This window comes from Pelodiscus sinensis, chromosome 14, assembly GCF_049634645.1.
Source record: "Pelodiscus sinensis isolate JC-2024 chromosome 14, ASM4963464v1, whole genome shotgun sequence".
In the NCBI taxonomy this organism is placed as follows: Eukaryota; Metazoa; Chordata; order Testudines; family Trionychidae; genus Pelodiscus; species Pelodiscus sinensis.
Genome location: NC_134724.1, coordinates 12,639,566 through 12,656,707, shown reverse-complemented (window position 1 = coordinate 12,656,707; position 17,142 = coordinate 12,639,566). Strand labels below are relative to the sequence as shown.

At 47.4% G+C, this 17,142-nt stretch overlaps 1 protein-coding gene across 6 annotated transcripts in view; it reads right to left on the bottom strand.

Moving 5' to 3' along the window:
* FAM174B (family with sequence similarity 174 member B) overlaps positions 1 to 17,142 on the bottom strand; it is a 173,555-nt gene that overhangs the window by 54,314 nt on the left and 102,099 nt on the right. For 4 of the 6 annotated variants that reach the window (XR_012895723.1, XM_075897014.1, XM_075897016.1 and 1 more), the window contains exon 2: positions 10,151 to 10,282. Coding sequence is in view for 2 of the 6 variants with exons in the window: in XM_075897016.1 (XP_075753131.1) it covers positions 10,151 to 10,282 (132 nt within the window). In the remaining 4 variants the exon portion in view is untranslated. Of the gene's footprint in view, positions 1 to 2,834; positions 3,288 to 4,073; positions 4,603 to 10,150; positions 10,283 to 17,142 lie in introns of all 6 variants that reach the window. The other 2 variants (XR_012895722.1, XR_012895721.1) reach the window with 2 other exon arrangements.

Genomic DNA, 17,142 nt, shown 5'->3' with positions numbered 1-17,142 from the left:
ATTTTCATAGCACATCTCACCCAAAGGGGAAAAGGCACAGGCTTTATAAATGCCTTCTGGCCCCTGGTGTTGGCAATCACAGCAGCACCTGGCCAGCAAATTCATAACAGCAGCACCAACACTGCAGGCGATCTGTTGTATTTATAACAAGCGGCTGCATGAGCTACTGTGATTTCCCCCCTTCACATGAGGGTAAATGATATCCTCCATTTACACAGAACCTTTCCCCACTCTGCCTACTGGAAAAAACAAAGATACATTTAAACAGCTACAAAGCTCAGCATTCACCTAGCATCATACGGAAAAGGCCTCTGGCTTTCATTTGCAAGGAATCTGTTATAGCTGCTCTCCGGAGACCAAACATCTTGCTGTAACAAGCATACAGGATAGCACCCTCCATTCCAAGCTGCACATGCAATTTAAGCTCTGGTAGGGACATGTTCTATGGAGAGTGATTAATGTAATATACACTCTGCATTATTTACAGCTATGAATGCCCCTCATCTCTAAATCATAGGGCCCTAGAATGTTGATGCAGATGTTTTAAATTGCATCACGAAATGAACCTTTTCTGGGGGGTGGTAAGTCCCAACTTCCTAATGCGGCACTAACCTTTTCAGCACCAAGCCCTATATGGTCTCTGACACTAACGTGCAGATTGTATAGGTTGGACCTCTCTAATCCAGGACTCTGGTCTGGCAACATCTGTACTCTGGCAGAACCAAGGATGTTTCTGAACCAGAGCGCTCCAGGGGCTGAGAGTCTGGTGTTAAGGGGGCCAGTGACTATGAACCCTACCAGGTCAGGAATGGTCAGGTCCCAAGGGTGCCAGACCAGTACTGGTCCAACCTGTACTGAACCCCAAATCTATGCTTTCCCTACTCATAAAGCAGACTAAGGATGTTAAATATCAACTGACTAATCGAATAGTCGATGCATTTTGTATTGACTATTCAATTAGTCGACAGGGAGAAAGCGCCACAGGGAGCCCGGGATCAGCTGGGGACTCCAGCTGATTCTGGGCTCCAGGCAGCACTGCTGCTTTGAAATGCCACTTGCACCCTGATGCCAGGCTCCCCAGGGCGTTTCAAAGCGACAGTGCCACATGGAGCCCCAGGTCAGCAGGGGAGTTCCCAGCTGATCCTGGACTCCACACAGCGCTACCGCTTTGAAACGTCATGTGCAGCCTGGGGACACCCCAGATGGTTCCAAGCCGCACACAGCATTTCAAAGCAGCAGCAGCGCCATCCGGGGTCTGGCCATGGGCTCCCCATGGCGCTGCTGCTTTGAAATACCCCCTTCTCTTCTCCCCTTTTGCTGCCTCTTTCTGATAGATGCAGCCGGGGGGGAGCAACTAGTCAACTAGAATGTCATCTATCTAATAAGCATTTGCTTATCGGATAGTCAAGTAGCCCTTCACATCCCTAAAGCAGACTGTGTTTACACTATTTCACCCTGGTTGAAGTTAGTTATGATAGTTAAAGGGGCCCCACCCATCACTGTAGCATACCAGATATGCAACTGCAACATGATCACCAGGCAACATTCTGGGAAGATGCCACATTTCTAAAAGGCCTCATTTTCCCTGCTGCTAGTCAAAGGAAAAATGAGAATCTGCACTGAAAAACTAAAGACTATCAGCCAGTTTTAGGGAAGGGGTGGAGGGTTTGATCAGGAAACGTCTGTACTGTAGTTTTAATTTAAGTATTGATGCAGGGGTTTTCAGTCACCTAATACATTTCTACACTAGCTTTATCATGGTGGCTTTAACATGGTGGCTTAAAAAAAGACATCTGTCAGCTAGGGAGTAAACCAACACACTTATTTCACACTGGCCACAGAGCTATTAAATGGTGATAATTTGTCAGCAGTATAGGCTGCATTTGATTCAGTAACCGTGAAACAAAAGGCTCCATATTCATTATCCATTCTCTTAAACCTGTCAGTCAATTCTTGAATGTTAAGTGTAATATTTTTATAAAAACAAATATAAAATTCACAACTCCAGACTAGTAATTGTTTCCAGGAGGTTTTCAAGCACGTGTTATTCCCTAAGTAGTTTTGCATCTCTGCTTTGACAGCCTCTGTGTTACGCTTTTCAGATTATTGTCACACAGAAGCTGCATTCTCTGGAGTAGAGAAGATGTTGACAGAACCACTTCCCCTGCTCCTGAAATTGCAGGAGGATCTAATCCAATATGCTTCTGTATTTGTCAAAGGTGCCAGTGGCTTTAGCAGATAGACAGGATTTTGTTTGGTGAAGCTTTTTAAGTAGTCTAATTAGCCTGCTAGGCAGAGAAAAGGTGATTATTGTTCTCTGTTTCACAGCCTGAAAAGGTGGATTTTACCAACACCTTCACTGTAGCAAAATGGTCAAGATGCAGGAGAATCCAGAAGAAGTAACTGTCAGACAGCAGTTGAATTTACACCACCTGCCACTTCTTGTGGCATACACAAGACTAGAAAACCACTGCCCATAGGGACAAAAGCATCAAATGATGAAAATAAACAACATGAAAGCAATCAGACTTGCGTGCCACTTCTCCACTGCTGCCGATTCTACCCAGCTAAGCAGCAATTAGTGTGCCGTTAGAATGCAGTTTGCATGGGGGCAGGGAAGAGCAAGTTAAATTATGCTCCAAAATACAAAAGTGAGCAAGTGAAGAAGAGATGTAAAAACAGATCTTGCCTACATGTTAAATTCAGATTTAGTCTATGAACCCAGAATATGACTATGTAAGCTATGTAGGTCTTCAGAACATCAAGTAAATCAGAAGAGTTAAACACACAGCACACAAGTTTAATAAGGCTGTTAAAAAGAGAGTCGGACTCACTCAGAATAGTATTACAAGCCAGCTGAAGAGCTCTGCCCAGTTGCCACCATAATGAGACTAGCAGATATTTTAAAGTTATGGTCTTGCTTTGACATCACAGTAACAGGGAGCGACACACCTTGCCAGCACATACAAGCCAATATGCCCTTCTGGATCACTGCCTGTTAAGGAGGTTCTCTCTCTCCTGCTTGCCTATGTCTGTCCCCATCAAAGTGCTCTTGGATCCTTCCCAACAGAGGCATTAGAGAAAGGCAAGGTCAAACGAATCAGGCATTCCCCTCTCCTTTTCCAACGTACACGCTCGAGTCTCTGCATTCCAACATCCTGGATACAAGTGTGAGTCGAGGCAGCCACCACACAGAATTCAGATGCTGCTCTGAAACCAGAAGGCATTTTGGGAGGTTGTAGGTTTGTCGGCCACCTCAGTGAGAAGGTTAGCGATGACCAGGGACCCTAAAGTTTTCCATGATAAAAAAAATAAAATTTTCCAATGGAAAAAAATATTTGTAGTTCTCCAGAATTAAAATGAAACATTGAATTTTAGTTTCCCTGCCTACACAAACATATACAGCTATCAACTAAACACATTTTTTTACTGATAAACAGCCAGTTCTCCAAATAAACAAACCCTCAGCTGCCTGGGGCTGACTGCCCAAGCCCTAGCCTAGCCCTAGCTGTCAGCCCGAGGTGGCGGTGGCTCAGTTAATATGGAGAGCCAGATAATGGAGGTGCCTCGAATAAATGGGGTCCTACTGTATATGGTTTTATTTTTTCACAACATGTACAAACTAAAGATTCTCTACTAAATTCAAAAATTCCAAAACAGAGGGGCCAGAGAGAGGAGGGATGTGATACAGAGAGTGGCCAATGGGAGCAGATGCATCACTAAGAGTTTGGCCAGCAGGGTTGGGGCGTGACCATCTTCCCTGCCTCCAGATAGAGCCTCTACCCCAAACCTGGTCCCCCCAGGCTGCAGGGGAGGCAATGGATTTCTAGGCTCCTGGGTGATGACAGAACATTATTTGGTCTCTTCTCCCTGTATGGGATTCGCTATAGCAGAGGGGGTCAATATGGCAATGCATTAGAGAATCGAACCACTGGCTGTTCAACCAATAGGACTGCACCAGTACAACAGCAGCAAATACCTATTAGTCACCTCTCTCTGGTGGAGACCAGTGAATTACAGCAGTAAGCAGAGGACCTTTGCATCATAGAGGCCATTGCAGCAGTAATTCTTACCAAGAACGGCTCTGTTGCAAGTGAAGACCGTTTGGGGGCTCGCCTTCCTTGGAGCCATTCTAGTCCAAATGGTGGAGTTCACTTATGCACAGTTGGGAGCACTTGTGTCAGGGGCAAGGAGAAGCCAACCAATGATTAGCAGACAAGGCCGACAGATCTGCAGGTGCGAGAGATTGTACTCGGACGGGGGGAAGCTGTCCAGAAAAAGAAATGCTTTCTGATAAGACACTGCAAGACCAGTGGAGTAGAGCCGCAGCACTCCTGTGGCTGATGCTGAAAGGCTCCTTCCCAGCACCTCTCAAGTCATGTACAATTAGAAGAAAAATAAGGAGGCGACAAGCAGGGCTCTTCCCACCTCCGTGTCATGTGACATTATCCGCCAGTCCTCAGCCCTCCTCGTGGTGGCTCGTTACTTCTTGATTTCATTAGCTAATGAGCTGAAGCAGCAGTCTTGTCCCTTCCCTAGTGCAGCAGCCCTGAAGACGTGGCGGCCTCTTCACCCATCAGCATTTCAGCATCGGCAACATTTCTGGAGTTAGGGAAAAAAACAATAAAGCTTTCCTAAAGCAGCCGCTAATGAAGCCTTGTTACAAGCCATTCATTCGTGCAGGCGACATATTCAAACCGCTCCTTTATTTGTATCACAGTAATATGCAGGAAGCATCACAGTGTGTTGTACAGAGGCGCTGATCTTCAGTGCCTTTGTGAAGGTCAGTAAGTGTTAGATCTCCATTTCATTCTGTTCCTGGCAGGCACGTCAGCTGTAGTCGACACTTCAGGCAGCAGCCAGCACAAGGCAACAGTTCACCGAAGGAACAAGATGCTGAACATAGTGCTTGGAATGTCAAGGATAGCTGCATTACTGATGCCTTCTAACAGGAATTACTGAGGTAGGGCACCAAGCCAGCTCTTTCTGGAGATCCATCCTCATTTCTCTTTCCTTTGCTAATGAAACATGGTTGACAGGGGAAAGACTCTTTTCAGACAATGGATCCTTGCTGAGGAATCTTTCCCCTTCATGGGGCCATATGCGCCGAAATGCCCATGGCCAAACTCAGTGCTCTCTGGGACTTGAGTCCTGGTGAAAAGGTAGAAACTGTTCTGGGATGTGATATAATCTTTGACATGGGTCTAACACAGGTCAGTGCTCTGCCTACCAGATTGCTGTTTCTAAACACACAATTCAGAGACCTTTTTATGGCATTCAAATCCTCAGAGAACCTCGCCCAACTCAATTCTCCCTGTAAGCTAGAGCTGTGCTGCTGGAGATCATTGACCACATCCCTCAAGTAGCAAAGAGTGCTGAGGATGCAGAGTTTGGTATCCGTTGTACTAGGATTTTATCAAGGCCAAAGAAAGAAAGAGTCAAGGTACAGGATTGGGAACAAAATCTATGGTCTCTGTATTCCCTTGGTGGTATGAGTGTATGTATCATGCGTTGTGCAGGGGTGTGTATATCTACTGTATATTTGAAAGAACTTCTGTGTGTCTGTTAAAAACTCCCCCTAAACAGCAAGAGCTAGGACTACCAAATTTGGTATGCAACTCCCTGATATCATAACTTGAAGCAAGGTCAAGGTTTGGTTGTGCCTGGACAATGGGATGTGCCTGGAATCTGTGTCTTATCAAACAGAAAGGAAGGGCTGTGATAGCAGGGGCAGTAATTCTCCATAATGACTACCAGGGGGCAGCAAGCACCTCAGCCCTGGGGAGCAAGCGCCAGTCCATCAGAGAGGGCCCCTACTGCCCTGGGCCGGCCTCAGGGAGTGGCTGCTGGCCGCTCCCACAGCCTATACTGAGCCAGGGCACTCCCCCTGACTTGACTTAATACACCCCCCACACACCATATCCCCTGCTGACTTATGCAACCCCTACACCCAGCCCTGAGACCCTTCTCACATGCCAACCCCCTGCCCTGACTCCTGCACCTTTCCACCCTCTGCCCTAAGCTCCTCCTCACCTGACTGCCCCACATCTCCAGGCCTCAATATCCTGAGAAATGCTATGTAAATATTTTATATATCTATATCTTCTTCTATCTATTAATATTAGAGTGTGCCTGGCTGTGAGTCCATCTGTCTGTGCATCTGAGAGTCCCTTTGTTCAAGAACTTCTCCGAAACTATAAGAGCTAGGACCACCAAGCTTGGTATGCGGATTCCTCTTATCACTTAAATTGAAGTCAGGATTTGGTTGTGTACAGAAAGTGGGAAGTGCCAGGAATGGGACTGTTTTCCATAACATGGAAAGGGAGGGAGCAGAGAAAGGAGGGATGCAAAACGGAGGGGCCAGAGAGAGGAGGGATGCGATACTGAGAGTGGCCACTGGGGGCAGATGCATCACTAAGAGTTTGGCCAGCAGGGTTGGGGCGTGACCATCTTGCCTGCCTCCAGATAGAGCCTCTACCCCATACCTGGTCCCCCCAGAGAGCCTGCAGGCTGCAGGGGAGGCAACTGGGTGGGCCCGTTGGCAGGGGAATGCTGCCCCGGCCTTCCGGGAGGAGTTGTCGCTAGAACAGTGCTACACTCAGCCCCAGGAATCCCCCCCACACACCTTCCAGCCCCGTCCTGAGTCCCCTGCTCTGAGTCCTGCACCTCCCACCTGCCTTGACTTCTGCACACACACACCCACACTGAGCCCCACACCTCCCTGCCCTGAGTCCCCCCCCACTTTCCAACCTTCTGCCCTAAGCCACCCACCCCTGCCTCTCCTTACCCCCAAATCCACATTCCAGCCTTCATATGACTAATGAAGGCCCAGCTGCACTTGAAGGGACCCAAGAAGATCTGAAGAAGTGGTTTTGTCCACGAAAGCTCATGATACTAGATATATTTTTGTTAGTCCCTAAGGTGCCACAGGACATCTAGTTGTTTTTAAAATTACAGACGAATACCCTCTGAGACCCAGAAGATTGACTTCATTTCTGAGAAAACAGTAGCACAACATGCTCAGAGGAAGAAAAAAAAAAACCAGTAGAAAACATGGTTACGACTCTCAAGCCAGATTGTTTCCAGTAGGTTTGCCTAATGCTTTATTACTGGAAGCATTTCCACACAGCATTATCATTTCCTGAGATTTTCCTGTTTGTTGTGTTAGAAAAAATCTCTGCAACCTTGCCCCAAAGGATGCCTGCAAAGGAAGTTCTGCTTTTCTATTCTCCTCAATGAGTTTGAGAGAAGTAGGTCAAGTCCAGAAAGCTCCACTCTCTAAGTCAGGCTCAAGAAATCCCAATGCATAATCCAACACTCAAGACTGCCCAAGAGAGAGTGCAACATGCCCTCTATGTTATTCACTAAGCACCGACAGCATGCTCAGTGCTGCAGAAGACAAAATGAGACAGTCTATGCCCCAATAAGCCGGAATGCCCTGGAAAGCTGCAAAAACGGAGCATCTCAAGACGGATCTGAATGGGGACTATACTAGGGATGTTAACTAATGGGTATGTGTGTAAACGTGTAACCGCTGGATATTTTTAGTGGTTACATGTTTACATGGGAGAAGGGAGGAGCAGGTGGTCATCTCCCCATGAGCACCAGCTTCCCTCCTGCCCCTCTGCGGAAGGTGGGGAATGGGGACAGGTAGTTCTGCAGAAGCTGGCACGCATGGAAAGCCAGTTTAAAAGCCATCTCCTCGTATGTACTGGCTCCCGCCTGTTCCCTCCACTCCTGTGCTGCTGCCTCTGTGGGAAGTAGGTGGCTTGGCGGAAGCCGGTGCTCATGGGGAGCCGGTTTAAAAGCCGGCTCCCCACACGTACCAGCTCCCAACTCCATCACTCCTGAAACCTCTACTACAGAGGCAGCAAGGGGAGGGGTGGGCATAGTCATAAGAGTTAACCAATAAACCCAGACTTATTGGTTAATCATGTAAATGACTCCACTCTAACATCCCTAAATTATACCCAAACATAAAGCATATCCTGCTTATTGAAACAATGGCCTGCACTTCTAAACCGCCCTGTGCCTCATCTTTTCATGCCACTTTTCCAAGCAGTTAGCACTACATGTACCGGTTCCATGGAGGAAAACTGAGGCAGACAAAGGCCCGGGATCATGCAGTAAGTGAGCAGCAGAGCTAGAAACATATCAAAATTTTCCCCATGTGAAACTTCACCTAATTCTCTTACATGCTAAAACTACTCTAGTGTCCGTCTAAGACCCTCAGTTGTAGAGCCCTGCACCATTACAAATTTCTAGCTGTGGATGCAGATATCCACGGACAGTGATCTGTATCTGCTGACTCCCAGGGTTCTACTCCGAAGAGATGCTGTAGCCAATACGGTGCCCCCAAGCACTGCAGAGAGCTCCGACAGCTGGCCAAGAAAAGAGCTAGGGGGAAGAAGAGACTATGCGGACTTGGGGGCTATTTATTTACAAATCTCAAAACAACTGACTCATTCTTCACCAGCCCCCAATCCTTGACGCGCTCTTTTAGAGAGAGGTGTATTTAGTTGGTTGGAAAATTATCAAAGCAAAACACAGCACCATATGCTTAAGTGTCCACTGAGTGCTCCTTTGAATGAATGCACTGCTTCCCCCATCTCCAACACTAGAAGTATGTGGACATTTGTGACCCCGGGGGGGGGGGGAGGGGAAGAAGAGGAGGACCTGTGCAAGTCTCTAACAAGCTCATAATTATGAGTTGCCTGAATTCAGGTGCAGCCTGATCATTAGCAGAGCTTTACCTAGCTAAAGCGCCAGGATCTTGGGCTGTCTTTGTATGGGTGAGAAACATGTTTCTTGTACCCTGTAAGCTGAGAGCTTGGGTGGCCACCCAGGAGAGATTCAAATGCCACCCAGCCGATTAGCAAAGCGCCCACAGCCGGCACATAACCTTTATTCTGCACATGGATGGAAAAAATTAGAGGGCACATTGACTGTCTCCAACCTGATGCAAATAAAAGAGATTCGAATACGTAACCCCATAAATCAGAGAGTTCGACAGCCCACCACCATTGACAGGCGGCTGTAAGTTCTCCAGCAGGATAGGCACTGAAAACTTTGGCCTGTCAAACACTTTAAAAAAAAGGGTCATGATCTGGTGCTGCTTATGGGGGCCTGACTGACGGCACTGGTGACTAAAGCCCTCTGTTTATCACAGAACAGATACAGCAAAGGCATCTGCGAAGCAAACTTCCCCAACACAACATCCCACCAGCTTGCCTCATGTCAAGAGACCATTAAGGAAAGTATGTCAGCATTTCTTAGAATACTAGAATTGGAAGGGACCTCAAGAGTCCAATACCCTGTACTCTTGGCAGGACCAAGCACCATCTAGATCAGGGATGAGGAACCCCCACATTCCTCCTGCACACCAGAGCCTGGTAGGGGTGGAGGGGCAGGCTAGTAGAATGTGTGCTCCAGCCCCATGGGAGAATGACGGGGGGGACTAGAGTGCCAGCCCAAGCACCTCAATGTTGGGGTGGAGCCTTGAGCCTCAGGGGCTAGATCCAGGCAAGCTGGGGGCCACATCCAGCCCCTGGACCTTAGGCTCCCCACCCCTGATGTCCAACCTAAACCTCTCGTGCTGCAATTTAAGCCCATTTCCCCCACAGCTTTTCACATCAGCAGCTGTGGGGAGAAGCAGCTCTGGACTGGAAGGGCCTAACTCACCTAGTTTCACACATACTATTTATGAATACCACCAGAGGTGAGCTAGGCCCTTTACACACAAGTACAAGTACAGGAAGACTGCAACTTCCCAAATCAGCTGCAACATACAGAGGAAGGATGAGGGATGGGATGGGATGCAACAAGCAGCCAAGGATGGCACAGGAAAGTCCAACACATTAACCATGCTGGTTCTGTAGAGTTTTGTGTTTGGACAGTCTCTTCTGTCGGCACTTCTCGGCACAGGCTTCTAGGGATTACAGGCTTGTTGGATGTTGCATATTTTAAGGAGGAGAAGTTGGATGCATAGCAGAATGGGTTTCAGGTTCAGGGGCTATGGACAGGGTAGTAGTGGAGCTTTTGTGGACTGACAGAGCAGAGGAGGAGCTAAGCCTGCAGGAAGGAAGAGCTGTCCCCCCAGCTAACAAATACCAGAAGGCAGCCTTTAACCAAGGCCCACTCGTGTAAGTACCTGTATTTCACATCAAACACCGTCGAGTCTTCATCATCATCCTCATCTTCGTTCAGAGGGGCCATTTCTACTCGCTCAGCTGGTGTTGTGATTATGTCATACTTCCGTGTCTTCTTAATCCTTCTGCCAGCCCTGAAACAGAGAAAGGGGAGTTCATTCTGAAAGTGTTCTCCAGAGGAAGGGCTGGGGTGGGCTATTACCAACCCCTTCTATATACAGCCCAGACTGCTGAGACTTATCCTGAGGCAACATCTGAGGAGCCAGCCCCTCCTCCACGTGTACCCATTACCTAAGAGCTCAATTTCCTGTCAGCGGCAATCCAGATCAGTGTCAGTCTTTTCGTTTCTGAGGCACCAGCCACTGATCCTTTAGTGTGCAGGGCAAATGCGCTGGCACAGCAGTTCAGAGACCCGTGTTGCCATGCTCAATAAGTCAGACAGAGGCTTAATCAGAGGAGGCAGCCGACAGGTTAACTAACATCTTTAGATGAGAAAATCACATCAATCTGGCTGACTCGATGCCTGCCAAGCTGACAGCAGTTCAGAGAAAACTTACAAGATGACTGGGCATCGGAGGTAATATTTATGAGTGGACAATCTCTTCTGCCTTTTCTGGACACCAGGGTGAAGTTTCCAGACACAATACAATACAACCAGTAGTACTGTATTCCTCAATACAACTTGAGGAAATTTATACTCACTACTGTGCAAGCAGTAAAAAAATCATTGGCCATGTTTTAAGATTTAGGTGTAGCCAATGTCTCTTCCCTTAGCATGCGCACAGCCCTTTTGTAGAAAGGATGCTTAAGCAGCTAAGCACAGTTTATTCTTATTAGACTCATTTTCCACCATCTATGTGCATTAGAATAGTATTGACATAAAAAAACAAAATGATGCAAAATATGGTACTTAATTTGACAGCCTCTCATTAACTCAATGCACCTATATTAGAAAGGCTCTTTTTACTCCAGATTTTCCATTAACCTAAGGTCTTGAGCTACCTCACACTGCTCAGACACCTGCCTACGTTTGTGTTGGTTACACTGGTTTGTGCTTCAGTTACATTTTCTTTAACTAAAGAAGCTGTAATATGACCATCTTTTGGGGGAAATGGGGATGGAATGAAGAGCTTAGTATAATTTCTTGCACTCTGGAAATGGTTTATCGAACACAATGCAGAATATTTCTCCTTAAAAATATTTTTAAAAAATCAGATTGAAGGGCTGCAAGATAAGAGGAGAATTTTGAACTATCAGTCTAGGAGTGTTAGCAGGTCATGAAAGCATTCCTGCTGTCCAGAAGACTCACCCTGAGAAATCATATGATATGGGTTGGAGTTGCCATCACTCGAAATATTTAAATCAAGGCTAGATTTCTTTCTAAAGCTATAACTCAAACAGCGGATATAGGCTTGATTCAGGAATTACTGGGAAATATCCTTTGTCCTGTGTTATTTAGGAGGTTAGACAAGATCACCATAATGGTCCCTTCGGCCTTGAACTCAATGCACATTCAAGAAATACCTGATGCACAAGCTGTCGCTGGCCTCTGACGAGAGCATCATTTTGGGGCATTAGTCCAAGACTAAGTAGCAAGCCTCAGACATTGGGACAATACAATTTTCGTTGCCTAAGCATTCTAAGAACTTGCATCAAAAAACATCAAGAAACTCTCATGGTCTAAGCTACACTCTAACAATCTGTGCTGTATCACACCAAACAGAGCACAAGAGTGTTTTGTTCTGTTATCCCTTCTAGTTAAAACAAGTCGTTTCACACAGCAGGACACCTGATAACCCTCATAGAAACACCTGGAAGTTAGGGATGTTAGATATCGATTAATTGAATAGTCATGTAACCGCATCAAATTTCAACAGTTACACGACTATTCGATAGTCCCCGGTGGCAGGGCTGGCAGCCATTGCACTCCTATCCCCATTCCTGGGGAGCCCCCACCACCCCATGCTGCTGCCTCTATATCAGCGGCAGCAGTGCAGGGTGGCAGGTGGAGCCAGGCTACGAAGGGAGCCAATTTAAAAACAAGCTCCCCGCTCAGACTGGCTCCCGCCAGCCACCCCGTGCTGCTGCCTCTGAGCCCAGCCGCAGACAGAGGCTGTGCCAGCATCCCACGGAGCAGCCTACCCTGCCCCTGCCAGTGCTGCTGCCTCTAAGGGTATGTCTAGACTACATCAAAATGGCTGCCGCGCTGTGCCGATCACCTGTTTGGCGGCACAGCGCAGTAGTCCGGACGCTCCAAGGTTGACAAGGGAAGCCCTTGTCAACCGCTCCAGTAAACCTCATTCCACGAAGCATAATGGGGCGGTCGACAAGGGCTTCCTTTGTCGACTACGGAGCGTCCAAACTACCACTCTGTGCCGCCAACAGCTGATCGGCACAGCGTGGCAGCCATTTTGATATAAATGAAGCGGCGATTATTTAAATCGCCGCTTCATTTTCCTATGTCTAGAAACCTAATCTACATGGCTCTATTGACAGAGCCATGTAGTCTAGACATACCCTAATAGATGGGGGAAGCAGCAAGGATGGGCAGATGGTTCTGCAGAGCCGGCACGCGAGGAGAGCCGGCTTAAAAGCCAGCTCCCAACGCATATCAGCTCCCACCTCTCCTGCCACACGCTGCTGCCTCTGATGTGGGACAGGGCAGCTCCGCGTGAGCTGATATGCTCGGGGAGCTGGCTTGAAAGCCAGCTTCCCATGTGTACCAGCTCCCACTAGGGATGTGAAACGACTAGTCACTTGCTGCCTCTATCAGCCTTGGGGGCTATTGCTACAGTTCAAAGGTGGAAGCATCCTTATCAACTAATCAAACAGTCAATGCAAATTGCATCAACTATTTGATTAGCCAATTAATCAAAATTTTGCATCCCTAGCTCCCACCTGCTGCCCTCACCCTCCATGCTGCTGCTTCTCTATCAGAGGCAGCAGCGTTGGAGGGGGAGCAGTCGGCTCCACGGATCCAAATGCTTATGGGGACCCGGATTAAAAGTCGGCTCCTCAGGCCACCGGTTCCTGCACAGAGGCAGCAAGAAGGGCGGGGATGCACATAGTTGATAAGATTAACTGATAAGCCTAAAATTGTGGTTGCGTGTAGTTGATAAGTTTAAGGCTTATTGGTTAACTGTGTATTCGGCTACATGTTGACATCCCTACTGGAAGTCTCACTCTACTTTTCAGCCAAGACCTAACAAAGTGATGTAGTAAGTAAAGTCATATGTTGAGAGCTCATCTTACAAGGAAAGCTTTGCTTAGACAAGAGAACATTTACTCAGACAATATGAAGTGTCATTATCATTAAAAATGAACTGCCCATTCCTCAAGGTGAATGAGGCACATTCTACAATGGAATTAGCAAGTGAGCAGCCATGACAAAACAATCTGCAATGAATCTCCCACATGTGCACATGAATTAGCAAGGCTACGCTGGACTGCATGTTAAAAGAACAAGTTTTCTGCCTGCAACCAGACCTAATTTGCTACAAGACATCAGTTCTCATCCCCTAGAGACAGACACAGCTTACATTTTGGGCAATTACTGAAAAAACACTATTAAGGGCAGCTAATGGCTAGGATCTGAGTAATCCTAGTTTTCTATTTCTCTATTCAGTACCATGTAAAGAGGACTTTCAAAGTCATTGTCAGTAATATGACAACAGTCAATTAACAGTAAAGCTGGAAGGAAAATGAGCTTTGTAAAAATTTTCTGACTTAGCTGAATGTAGGTACAAATATTTTGTCGTGGTGCAGATAAAAAGGCTCTTTCATTCGCTTCTACTTTCAACTAATTCCTTACTGATCTATTTGTTTAATATCTTGATTGTTAATCTGCATTCCCAACAGGCAGCACACAAACGCTTGTTTATGAAACAAGGAGATTTTTTTGGTCTGGAAAAGCCTTAAGACAAACGATCTTTAAATGGAAACATTTCAAGTTTCCCACCCGCATATAAAATTATTTCTTCTGATGGACTTTTGCTCAGTCTGCTTCCTGTGGCACTGGACATACTTACCCCTGACAGGATCCCTTAAATCAGCAGCTATAATGAAACCAGGAAATCACACACAAAGTACACACTGGGTGGGACAAGAAATCATGTATCAACTGTATGCAGATGGAAATATGAGCACAGCAGCACAAGATAGGAATCTGGGAACATAAACATTTCATGAACTTTGGAGACCTGTTCCAAAGGGCCAGAACATGTTAAGGCCACATGCGTGAGAATAGGCCATGGCTTAGTCACCCAAACACATTTGTTTTATTAAACTAACAAGAAAGGATGTTATGGGCAGCAGTGAAAGCATGCTCCTTGCACACTGATAATAATTAAATACCCCCTTGCATGAAAAAATCCTGTTGTAAAGGGTAGGGATAGCATATACAGTAAAACTCCATTGGTCCGGCATCCAATGCTCCGGCACTCCTGATGGTCCGGCACCATTGGGAACCCGGAAGTGCGGTCAGCCGGACAATTGGAGCTGCTCTGCGCCCGGCTTCCCCGATTCAGCCGCTGCTAAAACTGATCAGCAGCTGAATCGGAGAAGCCGGGGGCACAGCAGCTGGGGTGCTGCCAGGTTGGTCCCGCAGCGCCGAGGAGCGGCGCTACCGGACCAACCCGGCAGCACCCCAGCTGCTCTGCCCCAGGCACCCCGATTCAGCCACTGCTGAAACTGACCATTTGATTAGCCCTCCCCACCACAGACCCCTCATAGCCCCCCCTTCTGATAGTCCGGCATATTTGATAATCCGGCACCCCCTGGGTCCTAAAGATGCCGGATTATCGGAAGTTTACTGTAGTTGTTTACGCGATTAACCGATGAGCATGGGTTCACTGGTTAAACCTCATGACTACATGCACATGGTCCCCCCCCACTTTGCTGCCTCTGATACAGAGGCAACAAGGTTGTGGGGACACAGGAGCCGGTGCCCATGGAAAGCCGACTCCACTACATTATTTACGTGGATGGAGTTGTATGGCTTAAATCAACTTTCTGTTGTAGTGTTGATACAGCCTGACTAATGCTTCCATGGCTGATTCTTAAACTCCAAACCCTCCCCGCAAGTTAGCAGTCCTGAGCAGAAGATGATGTGGCCATGATAGAGATGCACTCACTATAGAGCTGAGCAGGTGCAGGATAGGGATGTGAATGAGTAACTGGCTACCCGGTAAGCATCTCCCTTATTGGTTAACCACTGGTACTGGTTAACCACTACCCAGGCGCAGCCCCCTGCATGAGAGGGGTGGCAGGTGGACCAGGAACAGAAGCCAGTCTCCCCCACACACACTTGGTGCTGCCAGTTCCAGCTGCCAGCAGGCACCAGCGCAGGGAGCCGGGAGAAAAGCCAGCAGCCAAAGCCGGCAGCCCCAAGTGCAACGAGGGGAAGGGGGCTGGGGGCCGCAGCGGCTATCCTGTGCGCAGGGAGCGGGGCGCACTGCCAGTGGCACGCGGGAGAGGGAGGAAGTGGAATCCCATTTAATTGGTTAACCGGTTAAATCTAAGGTTTAACCAGGATTTTATATCCCTAGTGCAGGGGGCACAAACCAAGGGATAGCAGCAAATTCTAGTCATCACAAGGGGGAAGCCAGCAAAGCCACGGGGATGTCCAAGGACTACAAGAGCCGAAGGTGCCACAGCAGATCTAGACTGAAATGCACTGGCAGAGCTATGGGGCTGGGCAAAATTCACTGTGCTGTGTTAGGCAGGCGGTCACACCAGATGATCATAAAAGTCTCTTCTGGTCTTAAAATTTACCACTCTATGAAGCTCACACAGCATCTTCACAAACTCCAAACAACTGCCAGAACCTTATCATTTTTGGCCCACTGTCGATCCAGTTGAAACCAACAAGCGGCTCGTTAGCTTTAAGAAGAGCAGGCTTAGGGACATGCGATGTCTTTAAAACAAGGTAATAAGGGTGAGACCTCTTCAGTAGGATCCAGCTCATAGAGCTCAGGGATTATTGAGCTGTATCAATCCTATTCCTATACAATCATATATCTTTACAGAAACCTTTTTTGGGTCTGGGGCACTGACCCACAGAAAAAACAGTCGGGGGCCGCATACAAGTGAGAAGCGGGAAAAACTCCTCGCTGTGGCCCCCGACTGAGAAGCAGAAAAACACTCTCCATATTCCCCTCACACACCAGAGCCTAAGAGGCCCCAGCCTAGTATATTTTGTGTGCTTCAGCCCCCGGGGGGCAGCAGGGGTGCTGAAACACCTCTGCCCAATGTGGGGATGGGGGTGCTGAGCCTCAGGGGCTGCATCCAGGCAAGCCAATGGCAGCATCTAGCCCCAGGCCTAAGGTTCCCCACCCCTGCTTTACGGGTTAAACACATCAGACACCACTCTCCACAACGCTACTCTCGACTCCTTCAGAACCAGGATGCCATGCCTGCACATGTCAGTACAGCTCGGGGAGGGGGTATTCAATATTGAAACATAGCAAATGAAAAGTTGGCTAGGAGAGAGGGAGAAAATTTATAACTCAAGTCAGACTTTTGACCAGGGGCTGTTTTGGTCAAACACTAGTCATGTGTAGCATTTCATGCTTCTTACTGAAGCATCATGTGGTGAGAGAAATGCATTAGTCAACTCACTAGTTCATTATATACTTTAAGATTCCTATTTATTTTAGTCAACAACTCTGTGGCTTAGAAATAACACTTCTCTTGACCTCACAGAGAACTGTCTCAGAGCTTTTAATCCAGCATTAACACTTCCTGAAGCTAGAAGGGGAGAGGGGGGATTAGAAAAGGGGATTAAATAATCCTTTCCTATAAACCTGTTTCTCATTCACAGTTCCACTAAAAACAATAGACGAAACCCATTCCTGTTGAAGGTCCAATTAAGTTCTACCACAAATGAACTGGGCCCAACATATTTAACAACTAGAAGATTTACCTGTTTTGCTCAGGTCCTTAACTTAAATAGGCTCTGGTTTTCTTAATTTAAATCACTGCTCTTGGGTTGGGC